The sequence below is a fragment of the Pagrus pagrus genome (assembly GCF_965226575.1).
Source record: "Pagrus pagrus genome assembly, chromosome: 17".
NCBI lineage: Eukaryota > Metazoa > Chordata > Actinopteri > Spariformes > Sparidae > Pagrus > Pagrus pagrus.
Genome location: NC_140201.1, coordinates 9,697,825 through 9,722,575, shown reverse-complemented (window position 1 = coordinate 9,722,575; position 24,751 = coordinate 9,697,825). Strand labels below are relative to the sequence as shown.

The following is a 24,751-nucleotide window of genomic DNA, read 5'->3' as shown; positions in this document are numbered from 1 at the left end:
CCCGAGGAAGCTGTATGTAATCTGATAAACTGCCTCCAGTGATGTCAGTCAGAGTGGCTAAATTGCATTGTGGGTAGTGTAGGGCACCAACTCATTCTTGAGAGTCTTAAAACAACCAGATATAACCTTTTTATTCATTCATTCTTCTTCCTTTTTAAAACCTGGTGCCTACATTACCCAGAATGCAACTTCATCACCAGAGGGCAATTTATCAGATTACATGCAGCTTCCTCTGGAGCATCAAAAGGTTTTAAACTACTTTTTTCACATATGCAGTAGTACTCCCCAAGTAAATGCACTTAAATATCTAAAAAATATTGGAATTACCCTTTAAGTGAGGTATGTGTGAATATTAAGATTTAAAGGAATAGTGACAGGTTTTTGAAAACAGGGCAAGGATGTACTTCCACTGTATAACCGCTACTGTTATTAAACACCATAGTAACGAGCAGATACGTGTAGTAACACTGTGACTCAGATACAGGCACAACTGCTAATGACATAGGCGGTGAAAGAGCTTCATTTATATACTGTAGACATACGTACATCTATACTCAAGAATCAAATGTCACAGCTGTATGTGTGTATGCGGCACACATGGGATACAAAGATGAAAAACATATAAATGCAGGTGATGGAACCGATATACGGGGCCCAGACTGATGAGAAGGAGCCAAGGGGCCACAGCTGAGGAGTGTGGGCCCCCCCTTGTTGACGAAGCAGGAGCCCCTACTCCAGGCCTGTGTTTACGTTTCCCCTTCGAGTGTTTCCCCCCACGGCGCTCCATCCAATTCTCCTCAACAAGGGAGCATGAAGGAGCGGGGTAAAAATGAGAGTGGGCTCATGAATGGAAGGGGACAAATTGACATGTGGCGTTTTGTGAGGTGAGTGCCCAACCTCTCGACCACTGATTACCATTCGCTAATGAGCACCCCGGTTTGTGTGTCTATGCGTTTCTCTCTCTCTGCCTCTCTGCAGAATGTTCTTTCTCCTCTCCAGCTTTGTGCAGGCCCGGAGTGGCCAGTGGACCATAGGTGCGCTGTTAATTGGGAGACGCACACATCAGTAATTAAAGCAGTAGGGGGTCTTGTACTATACCAACTCCCTCCAATTCCCAATTCTTTAAAGCCCGCCCTCCCCCTATAATTCAATCCTGTCTGCCGAATTGATCATTGTGCGGGGCCAGTTTTGCCCCTGGCAGTTTTGTCACTTTCTAATGATGCCTTTTCAGAGAGGCAAGTCCTGTGTCCCACCAGCACCAGGACCAGTTGGGGCTAATCGTTGTCTTCACGCCAACCTCACTCCATCTGATAGAAAGCTTTGAATTCAGCCACAAGCAAACTCCCCCACATGAAGATAAACACATAATATAAACACACACACAAAATGCATCCACTATCTCGTCTATTTCACCTGTCTCTCCTCCAGTAGGATATCATACTGTGTTGAACTTACACAACCTGTCATCGAAGTGATCACATGCTTTGTCTCACCTGTTAAATAATGTCACTGAAGACAAAATGGGAGGGAAGCAATGTCCGAACAATAAAGTCTGATGAGTAAAAATACAATACAATACAATAAAAATAAATAAAAATAAAAACATTAAGTGCGCCTTAAAAGACACTTGGAGTTGGGCCAGAAACACGGCATCCTGGGTATTCATCCTTAAAGGGGCAATTTGTAACATATGGTCAGAATTTTTGTGTTGAAGAGATGTCTACTGAAGCTAGCATGCTAACCAGCTAGCCCCAGCCCGTCCTGTCTCCTAATACCACCTTCCACATCAAGAGGCGACAGTGTGATAGCCCCCGTAGTTTGCTACTTTTCATTATTATGTCTATTAAGTTTACAAAATAAACTCACAAAATGTCATGAGGAGATATTTTCTTTTTCTTTTCTTTTTCTTTTCCCTACTAAGTACAACCGTATACCTTTTGATTTCAGGTTTCCCCCTTTACTAAACTAAGATGAGCTTAATTTCCTTGTTAGCATGCACGTTAGCATGCTAACTTAATTCAAAATCCCTGCAACATAATACATAGACGTCTAATACATACAATAAAAACGTCAACATTCTGTTGATAATGTTTAAACTCAAATTCTGGCCTTATCTTACAATTTGCCCAGTTAAAGCATAACTTTACCTAAAAATAAAAACAATATCATGATCTACTCAGCTTCATGCCGATTGAAAGTCAAGTTTCATAGGCAGAAAAACATTTCTGGAGCTTCACGGCAAAACAACTTGGCAGCATTCTACAAAACAAATGAAGTAGATGGGGTCACACCTTTCAGTTGGGGTGCATGCTAATGTTTTTAGCTTAGCTTTCAGCTACAGTGAAGATCTTGGCTTTAAAAGGGGCATAAATAATGACTTTAAAAAAATATTGGGTGGAGTTTCCAAAACCAACGAGCTGTATGGAGCCACCAAATTTGTATTTTTTGTCGGCCCCCGTCGACTTTAGTCAGGAGAATGCTGCAAAGCTGTTTTATTGTGAAGCTCCAGAAATGTATTGTGGACTACGAAACTTCTCCTGACTTTCCATCTGCATGGGGGTGAGTAGATAATGCATCAGTTTTGATTTTCGGGTGAACTTTGAGTCCTTCAAGACTATCATATAAATCAGAAATGAAAGAAAGAAAAGTCAGACATGTTTGTTCCTGCCTCTATTTTTCAGGTCAAGGGATGATGCTAGACATCCTAACAACAGCTCTGACACAATATATAGCTGTGATCCGTGACATGTCGTAGGGTCCTTGTCCAGCTGATTGATTCAGGCCTCCCCCACACCCCCCTATGGGCACCCCTGGCTGTGTGTAAGACAGTCCACTGGGAATGTCTCTCACTTCTGCAGACCATAGTTACTCAAAGTGAGCTCAAAACAGCAGGGAATCACTACAGCAAAAGTTTCATTTTGCAGGTATCGGAGACATGCTAAGTCAGTTGACAGTTGTGTTGTTGTGTTTGATATTATCATACAATGCAAAGGGATGATCCATTAATATGGTAAACATCTTCTTAGGATTTTTACCTTCTAACTGCCGCCAGGCCATCAGCTATAAGAAATCCCAGGAGTATCAAGCAGCAGTGCTCGCTCTCCATATGCCACCGACACTCATGGCTATAGCTATTTGTGTTGCATACCCTATGTAATTAAAATAACCCAGTCGAGGTGTTGTAACATGGCCTTTTCTGCTTCGCTGGGCCATGTTTGTTCTGTTTCCTGCCCTGTTCAGTTCCCCCCTTATCTCTTAGACCCCCTTGAGTATGGCGTTTTACATTTCTGTTTGTAAAACTGTCAACACATCCACTGGCTGTACTAACGTGTGATTTAGCGCCAACAGAGAGGAGGGATAGAGAGTGAGAGAGAGGCAACTGCATGAGATCTTGCACATTCTCAAAGTGGAATATTTTTTCACTGTTATCCCCCTAACCCCCGACTCGGCACCCCTGAAGATGCCTTGATGTTTGCGAAGTGCATTTTTTTATTTGTTTATTTATTTTTTTCCACCCTTTAACGACCACATTGTCTTTTCTCCTTTCTGTGTATTTGCTATTCGTATTTGTTTAATGTAATCAGCGCATTTTGATCAAAATGTATTGGGAACAGGCAGAAATTTTGGAAGGTGTACCTGTGTTGTGGCACAAATTTAATTCAAAAATGAAAATATCTGGCTGAAAAGAAAACAATTTGCTTTACGAAAACACTAACCAGCAGCGTCTCGGAGCTTCCTCGATTCTGCTCTGCTGGCAGAGAGCGAGAGAGGAGAACATGTTCAAAATTAATTGGATTAATGTGTGGAGTTGAAGTGTGTGTGTGTGTGTGAGAGAAATTTACACCTGTCACACTCCTGTAAAATCAGACATCCCCTGTCATTGCTAATAAGTACCTGGGGAAGGTGGTGGCACCTTAGGAGGGGAAAAAATAAACAACAGCAACAAATCGTACACCGACTCTCCTTTTGAGACTCCTCAGACAGCCCAGTCAATGCAATGCAATATATCACACACATACACACTTTGTACCATGCCTTCCATAATAAAAGAAACCTTTCAGAATAAAATCGTCAACAGGAGACTGTAAGAAAATATAGACTCACGAAAAGAAATACCAAAACAAACAAATTAAAAATCTCCCTCAGTGACTTTTTGAAGTGGAAAGCTTGTGCTTCACAAAATGACTCCACGTGTCCACAATACAAACACACGGCTCGCAACAAAAGCCAAACAAGCATTAATCTGTCATACACAACACAATAAGAACAGCCGTACACCCACATCAGCCCTTCACCAGAAGCAGAGGAAATCCCACATTTTAATCATAGAAATACTGTAGCCTGGCCTTGGATTTGAGATAATTTTTTTTTTCCTACTTTGTTTGGCTTTAATTTACACCTCTGTTTTGCAGCTGTGAGAGGGGAATTCAGCTTCTGTCCCTTTGGAGAGGAGCACTGGCAGCAGAACATTAGCTCATTTTAACGGCCAGTGTAATAATCTGTGCTCCGGAGGGCCTCCGTTGGAAGCTCTACTTTCTTACACTGAAGCATTGGAGGCTCCCCTGTCGATTGCAAGACAGTCACTTCATTATAGCTTCACAAGTCATCGTTTATTATCTATTGGCCCCATCAGAGAAGGATAGAGCAGCGAGTCAGATGTTACAATATTTTAATCAAAGATGCACCGTTGTGTCAAAATGTAATTTCCTGCTGCAGAGCAGGAGATGTAATTGTTTGATTTGATAACAGAAGCAGATAATTTGCCCATGGGCGGAACCGCATTCTTGCACATACGCAAATAGTTAAAGTTTTCGGCCTGAACTGTTTAAATTTAAGACAGCAGCATGTTCTTTATGGAAAAAAAAGAAGAAAAAAAAAGGAGAAGTGAGAGTTTGATTGGGGGGTTGTTGATAAGGGGAACCTCACTGGTGAAAAACACACTCCTACCATTATTACCAAATGTGCATGAAATAAAAGTAGAAGTTTTTCTCATTTATTCTAACAATTCATACGAATCAGTGAATAATGAAAGTTACATTGCGCTTAATTTTTTGCCGTGTGGTTGACAATTAAATGCTTCATCTATTTTCACGACTGAGGATTTACAATTCTTTTGAAACATTTAACGAGTTGCTTCTGAAATGTTCTGAATCCTATTTAGCAAAAGTAAAGTGTACCGCAAAGCGTATTCCCCTTTAAGACACCGCTGAATATTATTTCCCCAAATTTTGAGGAAGTCGAAAAAACAAGGGAAGCCATCTTGCCGCTCTTGTAATTAAACATTCTCAGATCAGTCATTCAAACGCTGTGCCCATGCCTCCGCTCAGAATTCCTTTAATCAACTTAAAACATTTCTTTAGTAGCTACAGTACTTGGACTGGAAAAAAAAAGAGAAAAAAAAATTAAAAAGAGATGGCACAACACTTCTGAAGGCCTGAATGTGTGAAACCACAGACACGTCTGCATGAGCGTAGTGGCTTAGTGCCGATTATAGTTGCACCAAATGTTGAATAGGACTTTCAAAAAACACATTCACGAGAAGCTGTGAGAAATTCACTCACACCAGCGAATGCAAGAGCTGACCACAGCCAACAAAAGGAGCAGAGCTAAGTAGCCACATTCGCGAGCGGGCAACTGCAACTGAAGAAGAGGAAGGGAGATGCAGAACACCCAAACACACAGGGACAGACAAAAATAAAGATATATGACTCTCATCACAGTTCACAAAATTTTGTACAGATTTTTCAAGGAGACGTTTTGCAGAGGAGGAAAGTGTTAATACGAATGCCGAAAATGACATAACGCTAATGAAGTGGAATACTATGACATATTTCTCTTTTTTCTTTTGTTGACCAAATAAAAAAAAAAAAAGTCAGCAAAGCAAACAACAAACAAAGTGAAAAGTTAAACCTGTAAAGGCAAAGTTCCCTGTCGCGCTCACAACAAGCAGACAGAGAAAGACAGCACAAGACCCCGGCAAACCCCTTTCACATGTAATGATTATTCCCCTTCATTAAAACTGCTAGTAACCCTGTTAGGCTGGAATACACTCACTACGGGTAATCGTGAAAACACTTTTAATCAACGCACAGAAACAGTAGAGACCTTGCTAGAATGCATTCACTCCAAATAAAGCAGGCTCTTTATAAACAGGCGCAGCAAAACAGCTAAGACCCTGATAAGACTCCTCACACTCTCCATGGCGAAACCTGCCTGTGAATGTCTCCTGACAGCTCCTTAGCCCTTGTTAGAGAGAATCACTTCCTAATGATTCAACCCAGCTTGGAAACATCAACACACACAAAGTAACACTTGGGCATGCAGTTTTACATGAAGTAACATAGCCTACACAATCATGCAGTCGCCGCGGTTGACTGGATGTGCAGTCGCTAGGAACACGCTCGGGTGAGCTACGAAACCAGATCAAGAGTAAAGTCAAAAGAAAAAATTAGGGTTAATTGTGGAGGTTTAATGCTGGTGTGATATGTTCGACCAGCACAAAGCAAAACTATGTGACAAAAAAACTGAAATTCAAGAAAACATAAAAGACATTTTTCCAAAGATGTTTTGCCTGATACTAACTTTAATTTATTCACTACATAATTTGCTATTTACATTTCAATCATCAAGTTAAATTTTAAAATAGGGCTGCAACAAAAACAATTTTTCATAGTCTGTAAATCTATCGAATATTTTCTTGATTAATCAGTTAGTTGTTAAGTCAATAAAATGTCAGAAATTGGTGAAAAATGTTGATCAGTTGTCCTCAATGCCCAAACTGACTGAGAAACCATATTTAAGCGGCACTATTTAGTTTTGGAGAAGAAATTCAAACTCAGGATTTTAATGTTTATAATATTAATGAGGTAATAATATAAGCTCAGAAATATTTATTTTTTCCATAACTGAGTAAAAAAGCTGTTCTCAGAGGTAAATAAGGTCCCCAGAACAGTTTGAAGCTATGAAAGGTGGCAGGGTCCGCCAAATATAAACAAAGTAAAACAGTATCAAATGGTGTTGTCCTTTAAGGTCAGTTTGTTATTTAGTTTGTTTAGGCATAAAAAATATCAGTCAATGAAGATGTTTCTCTTCTGACCAAAATTTCTTCCCTAAAACTACATATCGTTCCTTTAAGACGCTTCAATTAGAGAATTTTGACTTTTATTCTCTCTTAATAAATTCCTCAAACCAATTATTAGATTATCAAAACAGTTGGTGATTAATTTAATATTTGGCAACTAACCGAATAATCAAAAACCTGGGATTTTTGTTCTAAATTTTTCTATTTGGATCTTGGAGACCTTTAAAAAAAAAATCATAAAACTAATTGGCCTGTAATTCTTTTACAGCTCACACCCGTGAAAAGAGAGAAAAAAAAATGCCACCTCTATGCACACTGTGGCTGACACAAATGTATGCATGTGCTTGCTCATCGGCACCCACACACACTGGTGCACACACACACACACACACACACACACACACACTCACTCACACACGCATGCGTTGCACGCGCACTCACACACAAACAGGGCAGTTGACACATGGTATATCAGCAGGCGCAGTTCTTTTGTCCTCTTGCTAGTTTTAGCAACACCACTACTCTTGGAACACGTTGAGCTTTTGTCCTGAAAATGTATGATGCAAATGTGAAAACAGAGCAGAAATTGAGTTTCATTTAAAATAAGCACAATTTGACTACTTTGATATAATACAAAGATTTCCTTTGTATTTCTTTTTTATTATTATTATTCTTCATTTTAGTCACCTTCAGAGTTTTTTTTAATTTTTAATATACTGGAAGGAAACAGGGATTCAGGCTTTAAGAGATCTATATTAATCTCTTTAAGTTTTCCATTTACCAGTTAACAATGATGGCAAAAATGAACGTGTGACTAATATTTTTCAAGGTCCTGCGCTGTGACTCAGAGGTGTTTATTCTCTCATGCGGCAGCAGCTGTATTTTGGTGATGATCTGGAGCGTGGTGTTTGAACTTTGCCTGAGCCGTCAATCATGCAGACAGGGGGTGGAGTTTGAGTCATGGCTGATATGATTTTGACAGGTATGATTCAGTGGAGAGGAGCTGGCATGCGTGTGCACAAATGATGTAAATGTAGACCCAATCACATTTGTAGGTCAGCGAAGAAAACTAGTAAGAAAATGCCACTTACATAACGTTTAATTTTAAAATTTCCAAAGTACAAATCACAAAAGCCTGACCTAACTTTCCCTCACTGCATTCTTCTTTCCTTTCTGCTCAGGTATGCTACCCACTCTCTCCTGTGTAAATCCATCGCATCCAAAACAGTCTTATCCCACAGATGCTGTCACTCCTTCATCCTGGGTGTGAGAAATATGGGGGCCAAAGGTGCTACTCTGTAATCAGGCTGGACTGTTGCGCCTCGTCCTGCCAGCGTACAGCAAGGCGTGCTGGTAACCGCCACAACTTCACAAGGCTGCTGTGTGACCCGGTAGCCACAGGGCCTCAGACGCCTCTTCATTTGTCAGACGAGCGGCGAGAATCGAGAAGAGGCTCAGCAAAACACCAAACAAACAGAAACGCACAGATGCAAACACTCAGAGCAACAAGGTCTAAACACTCTGTCTGACATGGAGAGGATGTTCACTGCGGGATTAGACAAATGGATGCTGCACGGCGTCAAAAATAGTGAAATGGCAGATGTGACATTGGTTCTATTTTCACTTGCATCTATTGGCAGTGAAGGCAGATTATGAAATACAGTCTTCATCCAATGCTCTGCGTGTGAACAGCAGATTCGATGGCTGAAGCTTTTTCTGTCTGCCTTCCCCACATGCTCTTAACAGCGCTCTTAACACCTACAATTATATATTTATATATAAAAAAATGAAAACACGATTGGACCAAATTACTTACATCTTGCGTCAGTCTGTAAAAAGCTTAACATCATGACACTGGCTTTTAGTGCAGGCTGAAGCTTTCCCAGGAGTGTGGCATGTCATGCACGGCAACAGAGGAGAGCAGCTTCACCGTACCTCCAGATCCCTTCTCTTGAGTTGGTGCTCCGACTAAGGACAGGATGTTGAGCGGCTTTTTAGTTCGGCACTGAAAATCTTTGAGTTTGAATTGAGCCATGCAGAGGCTGAAAAGTCTAACTCATAAAGCCCTTGAATAAACCCTCTGAAAGCAATTAATACTTCCCTGAGTACAATGCACGACAGAGGACTGGAAGAAGGGATGGCGGCATGCAAATCCGTGCAAAAATGTATGACTTTTTATCTGAAGTGCTATGAATTTACAGTGCTTAAACTCCAAAGTGTAGTATAACAGTTTACTTTAGAGAAGAGGAGCTCTGTTGCTTGTGCTTTTGATCCAAAGTCTCAAAGTGCCCCCTAGTGGGTCTTTGCTGTGCCTGCTCTAAACATGGCCTGGAGAGCGTTTGACCCCATAATAAGGCCTCAGCAGTTCGCGGTGCTAATTAAGAGGGCATCTTCAACATGGGATCACAAGATAACACTCTAACACAGTTGGAGTGCATTAGCTGTTTTCGGTACCATCACAAACTGCTAAGTGTCTGCGAGGGGAAACTGACTTTCGGATAGTGCAAAATCGTCAAACACTGGCAGCTTTAACAACAAAGCGAGACAAAGAAACCCATCTGTCCATATTAAACTTTAAGATACAGATTTAGATGAAAAATTATGGGCATTTATAACCACCCTACTGCAGTCCCAGCTGAACAATGAACACCTTTAAATCTTTGAAATGACAGTCGACCATCACATTGTCCTTATTGTGATATCCCAGATTGTATTGCTGTAATTCAAGCCACATGGAGCACAAAAAACAAGATGGGCCGTCTGTGTAGAACAGCCTCCAAAGCCATTGATTGATAATACACTCTGTCTCTCCATCTCTCCATAACTCCTTCCCACAACACAACCTGGCACCTCGTCCCACTGGCTGGCCCTGAAGGAAAACAATTACCGGAGAAGCGGAACAACAATACCCAGAAAACATCTGCTTGAGCCGGCTGGGGCCACTGACATGCCTGACTGTGTGTCTTCTGCTGGCTTACACAGAGGACACATGCCTGCCTGGATACGCTGAGAGGCCCGAGTGTTCGGGGGCCCAGTCTTCCTGTTCCTCCTTGCAGAGCCTAACCCTCCGCCTGTTCGCCTGCAGACCCACCTGCCTCTCTGTCTGCCTGTCAGCCTTGTCGGGCAATGGCAGCTCCGTCATAACAGATGAGGGGCCGCCTGTCGGAGCAGTTGTCCGTTTGGGTGAATTCCCTTCTGCTTGGATGAAACGGTGCACCAGTATGGCTTTGAAGTTTGGGCAGACAAGAAGGCGATGAAGATGATACAATGAGCCAGCGCCCATATGATGCCTAGCTCATGTTATAGATCAGCAGACTGGAAGGCCCCATCTTTAGGGTAAACACTATACGCAGGGCTAAATCATGATTAAAGAGCACTAAAATAGTATAAATAACTGCACAGTATAGAATAAACATAACATTTACATACTGCATGGCACCTACTAGAGGCTCATCATTCCCTACTCTGAATACACAAACCCAACACTCATACCTGCTGACATATATAGAACAATAACACAAATAACACTTTATCAATTTAATACAAAAAGAGTGTGGTTTGGAGTATATCATTATACCTGAATAAATCCAAACTGACTTAGTTCAAATATGCCTCTTCCTACTCAGTGTTTACTGGGTTTATGTTGCCACCTTGTGGCCATTCATGAGACTCAAAATGTATCTATGGCAATTCCCTGCCAATTGGTTCCTAACCTTAGGGGTTATAATCCCCTGAAGGATCCTAAAATAAATCAGAGGGGTCACAGGGTAATTTAAAGCATACTGGGACTAAACAGCATTTCCTGTATATACAATACTGGATACTTTCCCCTTTTTTAGCCTCTAGAAATTCTTCTAATGAAACAATCTGACAAGGATTGCTCACTTTTTTGTTAAACTGCTCCACATTAAGTTGTAACAACACTGTGCCTTGAGCCAAACAAGATGTATTATGTACTTTTACTTGTACTTTTGATACTAAGGTACATTTAATGCCCAGAAATTGCCTTGATACTTCAGTAGCTATATTTAACAGCATATATTTTAAGACCTTTACTCAAGTACAATTTGTTTGATTAAGCTGAATTTTTTTTAATGAATGACAGCCAAGTTGTACAGCACTTTGGTGTTAATTGTTATTAAAATGCAGCCATTTACCATTTGATGAGGGCTATTTTGCATTTGAATGACACGCTTATTTTCTGTGTTTTTTTTTCTTTTCTGCTGTTTGTTGAACACAAATTCAGATCTTCCACATTCAATGTTTATTATTCTTCATGCTGGAGATGAAGAGAAGATACATGAATGTTTCCTAAAACTTCCACACATTTGAATAGATTCTGGCCTTCTCAGCAAAATATTTTAGACCACCGCTAGTGGGAGCGCATGATGTAGTTTAACATGATATCTGTACTCTAACACAAGTCAAGCATGACCTTTGGGTACCTTATATAACACCTCCAAACAATTAGGCTGATTAATAAATAGATTTATAGTGTGGTAGGTCAAATGTAGTAGACCTAATTGTAACAAAGTGACAAACATTTCCCTTTTCTTATGGTGACAAATTTGAGATTTTTCAGGTTTTAAAGTGTGTTTTCTGGCACATAAGGGCATGAAAGTGATTGCTTCAGAAAAATGTTGCTGCAAGCCATGCTTTCTGCAAAGATATGTTGATGGATAGCGGCCATGTTTTTTATCCATCTTTGTCATTTATAATAGATGAAGTGTCAGTAAAATTGAGAAAAATTTGCAAACGTAGATGTCACGTTTGGGTTTTTGACCTTATGCTAATTAACACAAATCCAACATGGCGGACCTATATGCTCCAATGGGATTTTTTGTAGAGCACCTTCGCCTGGACTTGTGCATCAAATTTTCTAGTCACTTGGGCTTACTGTGTTTCTTTTTAAGACTAATAATAATAATAATAATAATAATAATAATAATAATAATAATAATGGTAATAATAATAATAATAATAATAATAATAAACCGACACAATTTCAATTTTGAACCCTTGAAAGTACAAGTCATTCTCACCTTCTTGTCTGTGGGATACAGGAGGTTTCGAGCAGCACCTGAAGGCACCATGTTTGACACGCGAGGTGGGCGGGAGGGAGGAGGGTTTGTTTGGTGACAGCTCGCGGGGACACGCCCGCCGTGACAGCGGCAGCAGCACCAGCGGCGGGTTGTGCAGCTTTGACACCGCGCGCACTGCCTCCTCGGCGGCGTCTCCAGTGTCTCGCAGCCGCTCCTCCTCTCTGTTTATTTTTAATTTTTTTTTTCCTTTGGACGGAATAACTTCTCAGACAACTAAATGAGCCGGTTGCCTGTTGTTCCGCCCCAGACTGCCGTGGCTTTCCGCGTCAGAGCAGCAACAGAGATGTAAAGCAAGTTGCACTACCGCATCTTCCTCTTGATATGCTTCTGACTTAACGAGGAGCCGAGAAGTGACAGAGGTATTTCGGCATTGTTTTGCGACTTGTTTATGCTAATGTGCGGCCGCCATAAGCTGCCGTGATAACACGGACACGGCGTCGACAACCCTCCTGTTAGGACGTCAGATAATGTTTGTATCCGTATTGAGTGAAACAGCCTGTCGTTTGGCGACTGCAGGTTATTTTAGCGTGAAGCTGGTGCACATGAGCAATTCAGGAAGGAGCCAACTTTGAACGCTTTTTTTTCGAGAGTCGTCATAAAATCCAGTGCTGACCTGGAGCCTCACCTGCGAGGTAACTTATCCCAGTAAAGATACACAACAGGTTCATGTGTTGCAGCTGTAATGACATGTCATACCTTTTTTCAGAGTTTTTGGACCTTTTTCCTAATTAAATGTCAACGTCACAGTACACGTCAGAGGGGTTAATTAACATACAGGTGAGTTCACCTGATGTGCCAAGTCTTGCAGCCTTTTTCCCCCTCTGCTGTCAGTGTGCTCCAGCATTTAAAATGTTGAAGTTAAAAAGCTCCTTCAGGACATGTATTTATGAGGCAGCTCATCACGACCAAGTGACCTCATAACTTATTGATGGCCCCCAGAATGCAGAATGAAGCGTCAGAGTGCCAAACATCACCCGACTGCTGATTTCAGACACATAGTCTCTGATCTGCCCTTCAGAGGAGGTGACTTCTCTATGCTTTGTTTATTGCTGCGTTATTGTTCGGGGACTAGAAAACACCGTGCACTTGCAACTAATATAATGCAGTGAAACTTCCTTACACAAACCACACTGTTTTACAGCACTCTCGTCACTCAGCTTCCTTTTTTTTTTTGTGCAGTTAAAGGATAAGTTCACCCAAAAATAAAAAGACGATGGAAGGTTACGTGAACTTTCGTATTTCCACACAACATTTCTGGAGCTTCACAGGAAAACAGAGTTGTAACGTTCTCCGAAGCAACTGAAGTAGATGGGGACTTGTTTTAATACATTAAAAATAAAAAAAAAAACAGCTGAAAAATAACAAACCACACAAAATGCCACCATCTCGTTTGTCTAAGCCCCAAAATCCCAAATTGATTTGAAAATACGTTTACACTACAATCCAACTTATACCCCGGGATCGGCGTTATTTTCGAGCCCTTATTGTTACTATATGTTGCCCAATATGCACCGATATGAAAACAGTTTTATTTTTTCAGAGATTAAAAAGAAGATGCTCAGGTTAATTTATAATTATTCAGAGGCAGATATGAGGTCAGAGGTCAGGATCAGCTGCACTACAGCACCTTGGTAGGGATCACAGTTATTAATGGCACCTGTTCCTTTGACAAGTACATATGGTTGTTACTGGGTAGAAACTCACTGTGCTTACTTTCCTATATCAGGATAGGGATGATATTTTATTAAAGCAAAGGATTACTGCTGTCCTGCAGTGCCTTGTTCCAATGATAGATTACTCACGGTGCAGGAGTCCTTGAACAGCTGATTTTTATCCGTCTAGTTAATTTTATTATAAAGATATGAGTTTGATAATAATGATGTTGGCCCAACACATTTTTCTTCATTAGGCCTATGTGTTGTCATGCGGAGGATTTTTTTGTGAAAATGCAAATTGCACTTGATAATACAGTGTATGTTTGATTAAAGAAAATCTAAGGGACATTAGTGAACAAATACTTTACCAATCTTTTTCATTCAATTGTCAGAGTCTATGTACTTGTATGTAATCCAACACTAAAAAGACACATATTATACTCCTGTTCATCGCTATCATTGCATCTAGTCTGACTTTCTTCTAGCGTATACCTTCAGTTATGGATATACTTTCGTAAATCTTTATTTTAATTTTGCATCTTTATATCACCTGGTGAAGGTTCCGACATTTAGTTATATCCTCATGTGCTGTGAAGGAACATCAGTGTGTATTTGGGATTGAGGAAAAATGATGAGAACCAAAATATATGAATCACCGCCTGTCTAATTTATTCCCTTTCCATCCTAATTCTCCACCATCTTCATTTTCAAGGCACTGCAGAGGAAGATGGAGGTCCAGAGTGGTGTTCAGCAGCCTGAGCCCCACCCTCTGGGCTCTCCTCGGTCAGGGGCCAATCAGCAGAATGAATTGGACGACAGACAGACGGATGCCAGCGGCAGGCCTTCTGCTGACAACCACAGTAAGGATGCGCAGCCGGCTAGCCAGAAAGACGACAAAAAAGTAAGTCGCAGACTCCCACTGCTGCACATCTGCAGCTGCTGTGCTGAATGCATGTGTGTCTGGGTGTGCCTGTACATGTGTGATGATTGATGAGATCCTGACTGTCTGTTGAGCTATTCTGGGTAATATGTCTTTTAATTTCACATAGAGAGACTTCCTCATTCAATGTGTTACCTCTTGGAGAGCTGAAAACCCAGGATGCAATGCATTCGCGTTTTTTTATGTTGTATAGTTGTGTGGTAACCATTGATAACTGCAGAGAAGTGTGAGTTATCCAATGCTTAAAGGACCTGTCTGCTCACCAGTGTTGCAAGAAAAAGTGAAACTGTAGGTGCTTTTGGTCTTCGGCCTCAGCGGTTTCAAAGGAAGTAGGTAATGCGCTGTTATGTTGCCATGAAAACCATTTTACGCATGCTCCAAACCACAGCTATGATACATACGTGCATTAAGTAGATTGTGCATTCTCCACATGTGCGTGCTGATTTTCAAACATATCAACCCTTTGCCATCTTGGAGCCCTCTGCACGTCCAAGAATGACAGTAAAAATCCTCCCTGGCTCTCTTCCATCTCAAGGACGTCAATCATGCTTCTCTGGCAGGAGCCAGAACCTCTTTCCGTCAATCAGCCTGAGAGGCACTATAGGCCTCGGAGCAGGGAAGAGATAGTGGCAGAATAAACAGAACAGATATACGAAAACATTCACTAGATGACTGGACTGACTGCTACTGGCAGCTCTGAATGGGATGCTTGTCATGGCTTGCTGTATCAATTTTGAGTCTTTTGGGCAGATTTGAGCAAACAGTAATCGACATAACCCTTTAGGGTCTTCATCCTGGTGAGGTAAAAGGGCTTCTGAAGCATCTGGATATCAAAAGCTATTAATATGTAAAAGAGGAATAATTGCTTTCAGTGTGGTGACAGCTTGTTCAAGCAGGAAGCCTTTATTGGCAAGGCATGTACATTTTTACCTATAGCTTTATTTTTTAACCGATTTATGATTCAATCTGGTGCAGCGTTTCAACATACAGAATATATAAGAGGCCCCTGAATAGATAAACCCCAACCCACAATGTGTCTTTGTGTTTTGGTTTGAATGTTTTTCCATCAAACATCTGCATGTGCAGAGTAATTAAAAGTCAGCTTCATTGATGAAACACTGCATTTATGTGCGTCATACTGAAACAAAGACTTCCATAATTAGTATACGTATAGTTTGTAGGTGCAATTCTCTTTTGCTGTCTGATAACAGTAGTTGTAATAATTAGATGTAGACGAACATTCATTAGTCAGTTATAATCACCAGTGCTTTATGGTAAAAGGTATGGTAAAACGTAACCATGCAAATTAAAGGACAAGAAACATATTTTTTTAACTTGGTCAGACAGTTTATTGAAATCCTCTACCGCTGACATTTTGTTGGGAAATTCAATTCGCCCTCTCCACAAGGCTGGTTAAAAGATCGCCTTCTCTCTCTCTCCTTTAGATGTAATTGGCTCAATGAAACAAGCAAGAGTTTCACACACACACTTAAGCAGGGCTTCCTGGTTGCCTTCACACACTTCGTTCCAACAATTGGCTACATGTCTGCTTGTATTGTATACTGATGCACCCTTATGGTAGGCAACTGACAATAAAAGCTGTCATAATGATTGTTGCCACTGCAGAAAGCTTGAGTACACAGTGTTTATGTTGAACACAGACATTTGTTGTCTGTCTTTGGTTGTTGGTGCCGCTTTGTGAAGCAATGAGGCATGAAGGCGTTAGTTTATTGAGTTTAAGAGCACAAGAGAGGCTTTTTAACTAGATGTCGGCGGCAACGTCAGACACAGTTTTTTTTTATTTTGCGGTAGGTCTCCCCAAGTGGCAGACATGGGCAACAAGGCCACAGCCAATGTCATCGCACCCATGTAGGTGTAAGTGTGTGTGTGCAATAAAGTGTGTGTACTTCTTTTTTTTCATTTTTGTGCTCTTTCTTGTTTAATTAGCAGTTGAGTCAACACCTACTTGAGCGTACTGAGGGTGGCCCTGGGAGTGTGTGTGCCTCTGACACTGCCTGACCAACCGGTTGGCAGGCGGGCTCCTGCTGCCGTGGTGTCATTGATTAATCTGGCGAGTTTATTCATCAAGTTGTCATCGTTGGAAGCGGACCAGTGTTCTTGTCCTTGTTAAAGGGTGCATCTGGCCTGCCCTGTTGTTTATTAGTGATACATCATAGAGAATGAGGTGGCACAGTGTGACCCGTGGGCTTCGGCTCAGAGCTGCTGTGGCATATGAGGTCGTCCACAGTGCAGTCAGCTGTGGCTTAGAGGTTAAGTAAGTCAGATGCTGAAAGTAAATTTGCCAGTTTGAATCCCCAGACTTTCTCCAGAATCTGAATACCCAGGGGCAGAATAAGGTTCAAAGGTTTAAAATTCATTTTACTCTCAGCAAAGCACTGATGAAGTATGCTTCAGTGCCACTTAATCCCAAAATGCTCCTGGATGTGATTTTATCTGCTCACTGTGGTTGTACTGGGCGGGTTTCATGTCTTGTGAAGCAAGCCTGTGGTGAACGCTATGATCTATTTTTTCACATTTTCAGTGACAGAATCAGTGCATACCTTTGTTTCCTGGAGCGTGGTTGATTTCTGTGGACACCTTGGTGTTATTTGTTGAATAGCAAACTTTTTATTGAGGTTGAAGGGTGCATAGGTGGTCACAATTGAGCATCCTTGACTCAACACCTATTTGTAGCAGCACTGCACTGTAGCAGCAACATTCAGATTGCATGGAAAAATGCCTCAAAATGCCTTTTGAGGTGGCTGCTTTGCAGAGAGGTGAGATGTGACTAAAGTGTGACGGCAAAGAACTGCAGGCAGATAAAGTACAACTGCTGATGTGTAGCTTATGTGATAATCTCATTACTGTAATGCTACCCTGAGTATTTAAAAGCTAATATGAGTACAATTTAAAAACAATTCTGTCTAGATTATACTTTGGGGAATTATGTTGTCAAGTAAAGACGAAGAACGAATGTTTTCAGCCTGATTCTATACAAACTGCTGATACAAAGCCCTGATGAACTATTTAGTTGTTTTACATGTATATAACTTAAATAAATCCATCCAAATAAGTACATATCCTTGAATGCTAAGTAGCAGTTATCCTTAATAAGTTTAACCAGGGTCCTGATGTTATTCATGTTGGCTAACTGGCATAGCGTACTGGCAGCGTACGCGTAAGTCGAAATGTTTGCTGTGAGAAAGGTCCTTTTCTCTTGCATGTAGACTGCGGGGGCTGGGAATCAAACCACAGACCCTCCGATTGTTAGGACGACTGCTCTACCTCTTAAGCCACAGCCGCCTCAAGCTAGCGACAGGTCTCTCTCTTCAGTGGGTCCATTTGTGGTGATGGCAAATGACTGGACTGCCAAAACTGTCAGCAACTGATACACCTGTCACAACACATATGGAGTCACTGAGTATTACAGGGAGTGCTCAGATCACAGATGGGGTGAAGCAAAGACTATTGCGTAACCACCCAGGTGGTTAACTGCCTTTGGAGTCATTTGAATTAAACTATTTTTTTTTTGTGCCCAGCCACAGATATTGCACCAATCAAATGATAGTACTAGTACACTGTCGCACCATGGAGAACACCAATGTATGGGGTGTTGTCTCTGCAGAAAAGAAAAACATAACTTAAAATTAGACCAAGTACTTTAAAATGTTGGATAAGCAAGTGTAAATGTAGAAGGAAAACATCTTAACAACCATGTGGCTAATGCAAAAATCCTAAAGGAAGATCACGAAATGTTTTAATTTAAAGGGTCAAGCAGAAGGTCTTAAAGCTGACCCTGCACTTTAACCTCAACATAACCCCTGCCACCACACTGTACCCTGACCCCTGTGTTGATCAGTGACTCTAACTGTAGCGCAGTACATGACCCCTAAACCACCCCAAGGGATCATTTCTGGTAGCATCTCTCACCGTGATGGCATCGGTTTGTGCTCATTATACTGCAATTAGCTTTGTTGAAATCTCAAAGCATCAGCTGACCACCACTGATGAGGAGCTACAATGCTGATTTGAAGTATTGCACTAATTGGTGTCATAACAGCCTACTGACCTTTAACTCATTAACTGCACTGGAAGCAGAAATAAGTCGGCATGCACAAAACACACGGCCGCACACACGAGTTACCTTGCTGATCCTGCACTTCTTATAATTGTTCTTTATTTTAAGAGTCTGTGTGTGTGTGTGTGTGTGTGTGTGTTTATGTCTGTGCTTGTGTACCTTTTTTTTTTTACCGTTTTTTCTTCTCTCATATGTATGTAAAACAGACCGATCTGTGGTAATGTGTGTTTTCCCTCCATTAGAAAAGAGTCACGAGGGATTGAGTTTTTAAGTGTGGAGTGTAATAGTCGTACCAGCGATCATTGCTGCTGTATTTGATTACACAAATGAGAAACATTCAGAGGAAGCAAATTATATTAAATTGCTCTGACTGAAGATTTTGTGTACACTTCCAAATGAGCGATCAGAAAATTAAAATCTGTGCAGATGTCACCAAGTCAGAATGAATTTCGTGTTTGTTAACCAATAAAATCAACTTGTGTAAACTGCAGGCAGATAAGTGGAACTTTTTTGACTTTGCGATGACTTGTTGTCCAGATGTTTTTGGAACATTTGCCTCATGGCTGCTTCTCATTCATCATGACTTTTAAGATAACTGGGAAAGCAGATGGCTTCTCACCTTGCTAGGCAATTTGGCTTCAGCAGCAGTGTGGCAGGTTGGGATGTGATTCGCTGTCATTACCACTTTCTGTCTTTTAATTAACAGCATTAGCTGTGTTGCATGTAAACTCTGAAGCTGGTCAACGGTTTAACCGTGGAATTTGTGCGGTAAATATAGTAGATGATAGTGTAAAATGTACAAAAATGTTTGCCATGACAAGTTTTTGTCTCCTCCGTCAGCATTGCTGGAGTGAGCAGAGTGCAGTGAGTTGAGGTAAACACAGACAGACATCTAGAACACCACCTCCACAGCCCCCCTCGTCCTCCACTCTACAGATTACCTTGGTTGTAGCTAGCGGGGCCCAGATAATTACCTTGTGTTATTTCTCCTCCCACACTTTGCTTTTGAAGTCGTGGCTGCCTGGCTGCCTCAGCTCTAATAGCATCCCGGCATGCCATCGATCCCACACCCCTCCTCCGGATATGAATAGGTAGTGGAGGTGGGCTGATGGGTTGTGGATGGAGCAGTCCAGGAGTCTGCCCCAAGCCGCTGCAGGTTTCCTAAAGCATAGGTCAATCCATATCCAGTATGCCTGATCATAGGAAACAGCACAATGTGCAAATTACTGTAATATGCACATTAAACTGCAAATTACCATGTGCTCTTTGCAAGCAGACTATTTGCAGGATAACTGGTGTGTGTGTGTGTGTGTGTGTGTGTGTGTGTGTGTGTGTGTGTGTGTGTGTGTGTGTTGGAGAGTCCAGCATTGCAGTTCAAAACCTTCACCGTAGTAGGGACCTTTAAAAACTCCTTACTACTGTTGAGAAAATTAATGGCTTCTCTGCTCAGCTGTGTCAGGAAAGGAATATAAATTGTAGCTCTAATAGTTTTAGATATGCTGTGATGTCTTAATCCTTTGACAGCACAAATATTTACTGCCATGCACCAGGCTATTTCAAGGAAAATGCCTTTTGAGGTGGCTGCTTTGCAGAGAGGTGAGATGTGACTAAAGTGTGACGGCAAAGAACTGCAGGCAGATAAAGTACAACTGCTGATGTGTAGCTTATGTGATAATCTCATTACTGTAATGCTACCCTGAGTATTTAAAAGCTAATATGAGTACAATTTAAAAACAATTCTGTCTAGATTATACTTTGGGGAATTATGTTGTCAAGTAAAGACGAAGAACGAATGTTTTCAGCTGGATTCTATACGTACTGCTGATACAAAGCCCTGATTAAATATTTAGTTGTTTTACATGTATATAATTTTAATAAATCCATCCAAATAAGTACATATCCTTGAATGCTAAGTAGCAGTCATCCTTAATAAGTTTAACCAGGGTCCTGATGTTATTCATGTTGGCTAACTGGCATAGCGTACTGGCAGCGTACGCGTAAGTCGAAATGTTTGCTGTGAGAAAAGTCCTTTTCTCGCATCAGTATATCAAATATAAATTATGCAGATTTCAATTAAACTTTATCGATTTGCTAACAGATATATTTGGACTGCATAATTGGACTGCAGCAATAATTGATACTAATGTACTTTGTGTTAAACAAACAGCGATTACTGAAAACAAGATATAATAAGTAGGCCTAGTATTTCACAGGAGACATTTTAAAATTCCTCAGGTTACAGGGTCCTGGTATTGTACATGCTGGCCCACAGTCACACTAGTTTGACTAAAGGACTTTGCACACCATGTCAGTTTTTTTCATACGAAATTACACAGTTAAAAGGAAGTGTGTCCTCATGTTTATACACTGACTCCAGAACTTTTGCCCATCATTCATTTTTTTGGAACAGATTCGATTTTCTGCATTTTTTGCATCCATCAAAGCCTTTAGAGGGTTGTTTCCACATATATACCGTCCACAGCTGTTCAAGATTAAGAGGTTCAAGGAAATTGGGGGTCTTCTTTTTAATGTGTGGTTCAAGCATAGCTCGCAGTGTATCAAACTGGACCACTGACATCCTGAAAAGCACCTGGAAGCGATTGGGATAATTCCACAACCTCTTTATCAGCAGATGAAACTCTCCTTGCTCATGTCTTGTTTTCAGGATTGGATGGATTCAGGATTCAGTATGATCTTTTTTCTTTGTTCAAGAAGTGAGAGGACTTCAAAATCATCTTTACTTCTTGACGATGCAACAAATAGAATAATTGGACGCATTGGACTCAGTATGCCAGGTTTCTGTGCGTAACATTCTTGAATAGAAAGGAGCCATGGTTAATGTTATTGGCAACACCTGTATTTTTTCGAAATGTCTGCCGTATAAAGGGATTATATTTAGCTTTATCACTGGGTCGCTCACTAGTATCAGAAACATAGTGATGGCGCATTTCATAGACCAACAAAGGGAACAAAAAGGAGATTTTCAAAGCTCTTCTGAATATTAATCCAAAGTATGACCACATTTCAACAGACAGCTTGTTGAAACCTCTGCAGGGTGCTAACTTTGCGAAACTGTTATGAAGCACTGCAGGAACACCACTAAAATATCCATCCACGAGTTGAGGTGATGCAGCATTTACATCAGCACCCAATGTGGAAACAGCTAACTGTTATTAGCCAGCCATGCCTGAGCTCAGACAGTCACCAGCCATAACACATGACTTATCAGTTCTAAATAAGGCAAAAAGATGCGTCATTTGAAAGCAAGCACTTTGTAGACTCTAATTCAAAACATATTCTGTCATTTTGTTAGACAGTAGATGCTACTTTCACACTAAAAAGAATGCGCTGTAATACTGTCAGGGGAGGTGAGATAAATATATCGTCTCTGGAGCGTCAAGAGCAGGAAGTAATTGGGTTGGCTCCTGGTTTGGTGGCCAAGGTCAAGCCTTCGTCCATGATCTCATGTATTAGGGACGGATGATCATTAGCGAGAAGGTGAAAGAGCATTACAAATTGATTTTTTAATCCTTAGCTCTATTTGTGATCGCTGCATGGATGCCTACTGTAAACTTAAGCTTGCCAGGCACATGTGGACCTATAGAGATAGTGATATGTATTGAAATGCAAATGAAACCTCTGTAGAAATGGTGAAAGTGGCACATATGGTTTAGATAGCTCTTTTCGGGAAACTGTACAAGATTCTTTAGTATCAGCAACAGTATAGATGGTAAGAAATGCTAATAAGTTTGACCGGTATGCTATTTAATTTGTTTTAAGACTGGCTATTTGCAGAGACTTTGTGTTCTTGCATGCTATTTTAGTCCATTGGCTCTTTAATCTGTCATACAAAGGAAGAAAGAATGATCAAAGATGTCAAATATGTATCAAGTAGTCACGTATCAAGACACAACCTCCTTTAGTGGCTCTATTTATCTCTCATCAGTGTGTTTTACTCCTCTGTTCAAAGCATACTTTTAGTATAAACATAGATGACAAATGGGCACTCACTCGTGCACACTGACACACAGACTCACACACGTTGACACACCGACCAGCAGATCACAGGGACCTTATTAGCTGCTGTCACAACACATTTATCCCTCATCTGTTTCTCGGAGCTGTCGTGAGCAAAAGGTTGCTCCCTGCTGCAAAGTGGCAAAGTGGGATCCTCACTGTGTTTTTCATTCTCTCTAATGGAGAGCGATGGCATGGGCCCCGGCCATCTCTATCTGTGGCCCTGTCCAAACAGGGGTGATTTCTGCACGAAAATAGCCCTGCTGTCAGCTCGCCTTAGTTGCCGGGCCTGCTGAGAGTCAGTTAAGGGGATCAGTGCTCGCTGGAGTGTGTGGCTCCACGGTAAGACACGGTGCTGGTGACACATTGCTTTGATGGGATCACCGACCGCTCCTAATCCACCCTCGACACAGATGACCTAACGGGCTCACTGGACTCAGCAGAGTCACCAGTCATGACTCCAGTCCTGCCTGACTCCAACATCCTATCCAGCTGACCTTCAACCCATACACTCACAAATGGCCTCCAAACAGCATTCTGCATTTTTGGTTGACAGGTGCCTCCTTTGAGATTTGTGGTGGTGGTTGCTCTACATGTGCTTGTGTGTAAATATGTACTGTATGCGTTGACAGAAATCACATTGTTGTTCTTCTCTAAATATCATGCTGCAAGCTGTTTTAGTATTCATCAAAGCAGACTTTTTTTCCTGAGCATTTTTAAAGCCGTAGACTACATATGAAAAAACTACTGCTGTTGTTTTGCATTTAGATGGTCCATAATGAAATATTTGTTGGAAGTGTAACTTGATTTGTAGGCCAGCAATTTGGCATGGGAACATAAGCATGAGTACACCCTATTTAGGAGGCCATCTGGAAAATCCTTCGCTGTGATCAAAAAAAAAAAAAAAAAAAATTCAGCCCCTTGCATTTTCACTTTTTAATGAATTGAGCACCCCGTGGATGTTTGCTGTGTGTCTGCTACAGTAGAGCTGTGTGGAGGCGTGTGTGTTGTCGGGGGGGGTTTGCTTCTGACTCAGTGTCAAGGCTGGGAACTGTTCACTCTGTTTGTGATGACTTGGCAGCAAAGGAAAGGTCAAGGAAGACTTGTGCAGAATTGCCAAATGTGCTGGATTAGCAGTAGTCCGTCCTGGTTTTCACAGGGTGGAATTTTTATATTAGAGTTTTATACATTGCCAGAAAATATGTTCTCATTTCTGTCCATAGACTGTACATCGTGTGCCTCTTAAAGTCTTATAACTGTTATGTACAGCATGTTCAATTAGCAGTTTGACTTATACTTATATGCAGTTTAACAGTCAATGGTGGATTACATGTTTTACTCAATTACTTCGTGGATTTTTGTTTTAGTAAACATTCTGCAACAAAAAAGGGATCATATTAGGTAGTGGGTAAACACAAAGGGGCCCACAGTCACAATGTGTGATTATTGTTTTAGATGAGCCATTTTCAGATTCCAAAATAAGTTAGAAAAGCTGGACAAACTGAGTGGTTTATATCAGACATTACTGTTCCTTGTTATATTCATGTTTCAGCAGGGCTGTTTTTTATTGTTTTCATATGCAGATTGCACATTTTCAAGACAAAGCAAGATGAAAACATGTGTATCATTGTGTTATTTCTAGGCGTTATTAATGAAATCATCCCAGCCAATGCCAGTTTTGTAATTAATAATTCAAAAATACATGGAACTCATGAAAAAGCCTGTTTTTCTAAAGAACACAAAAGATATCAGTTGAAAGAAGTTAATGCACAAAAAGCTTTCGCAACCATTTGCACACAGTAGGAAGAAAGAGAATTGGAGAGTGCTTGGCTTATTTCCTTATTAGTCATGCTGTCAAACTGCTTGTACTTTTGATTT

The 24,751-nt window shown here is 41.0% G+C and overlaps 1 protein-coding gene across 3 annotated transcripts in view; it reads left to right on the top strand.

Annotated features, from left to right (window-relative positions):
* Positions 1-12,290: 12,290 nt before the first annotated feature.
* The window catches only part of LOC311272635 (RNA-binding motif, single-stranded-interacting protein 3), a gene marked incomplete at its 3' end in the record, with an annotated part of 290,445 nt that continues 277,984 nt past the window's right edge, over positions 12,291-24,751 (top strand). For 2 of the 3 annotated variants that reach the window (XM_084379188.1, XM_084379186.1), the window contains exons 1-2: positions 12,291-12,815; positions 14,551-14,739. In XM_084379188.1, the coding sequence (XP_084235314.1) occupies positions 14,566-14,739 (174 nt within the window). In that variant the 5' untranslated portion in view covers positions 12,291-12,815; positions 14,551-14,565. The remainder of the gene's footprint in view (positions 12,816-14,550; positions 14,740-24,751) is intronic. The other variant, XM_084379187.1, reaches the window with a different exon arrangement.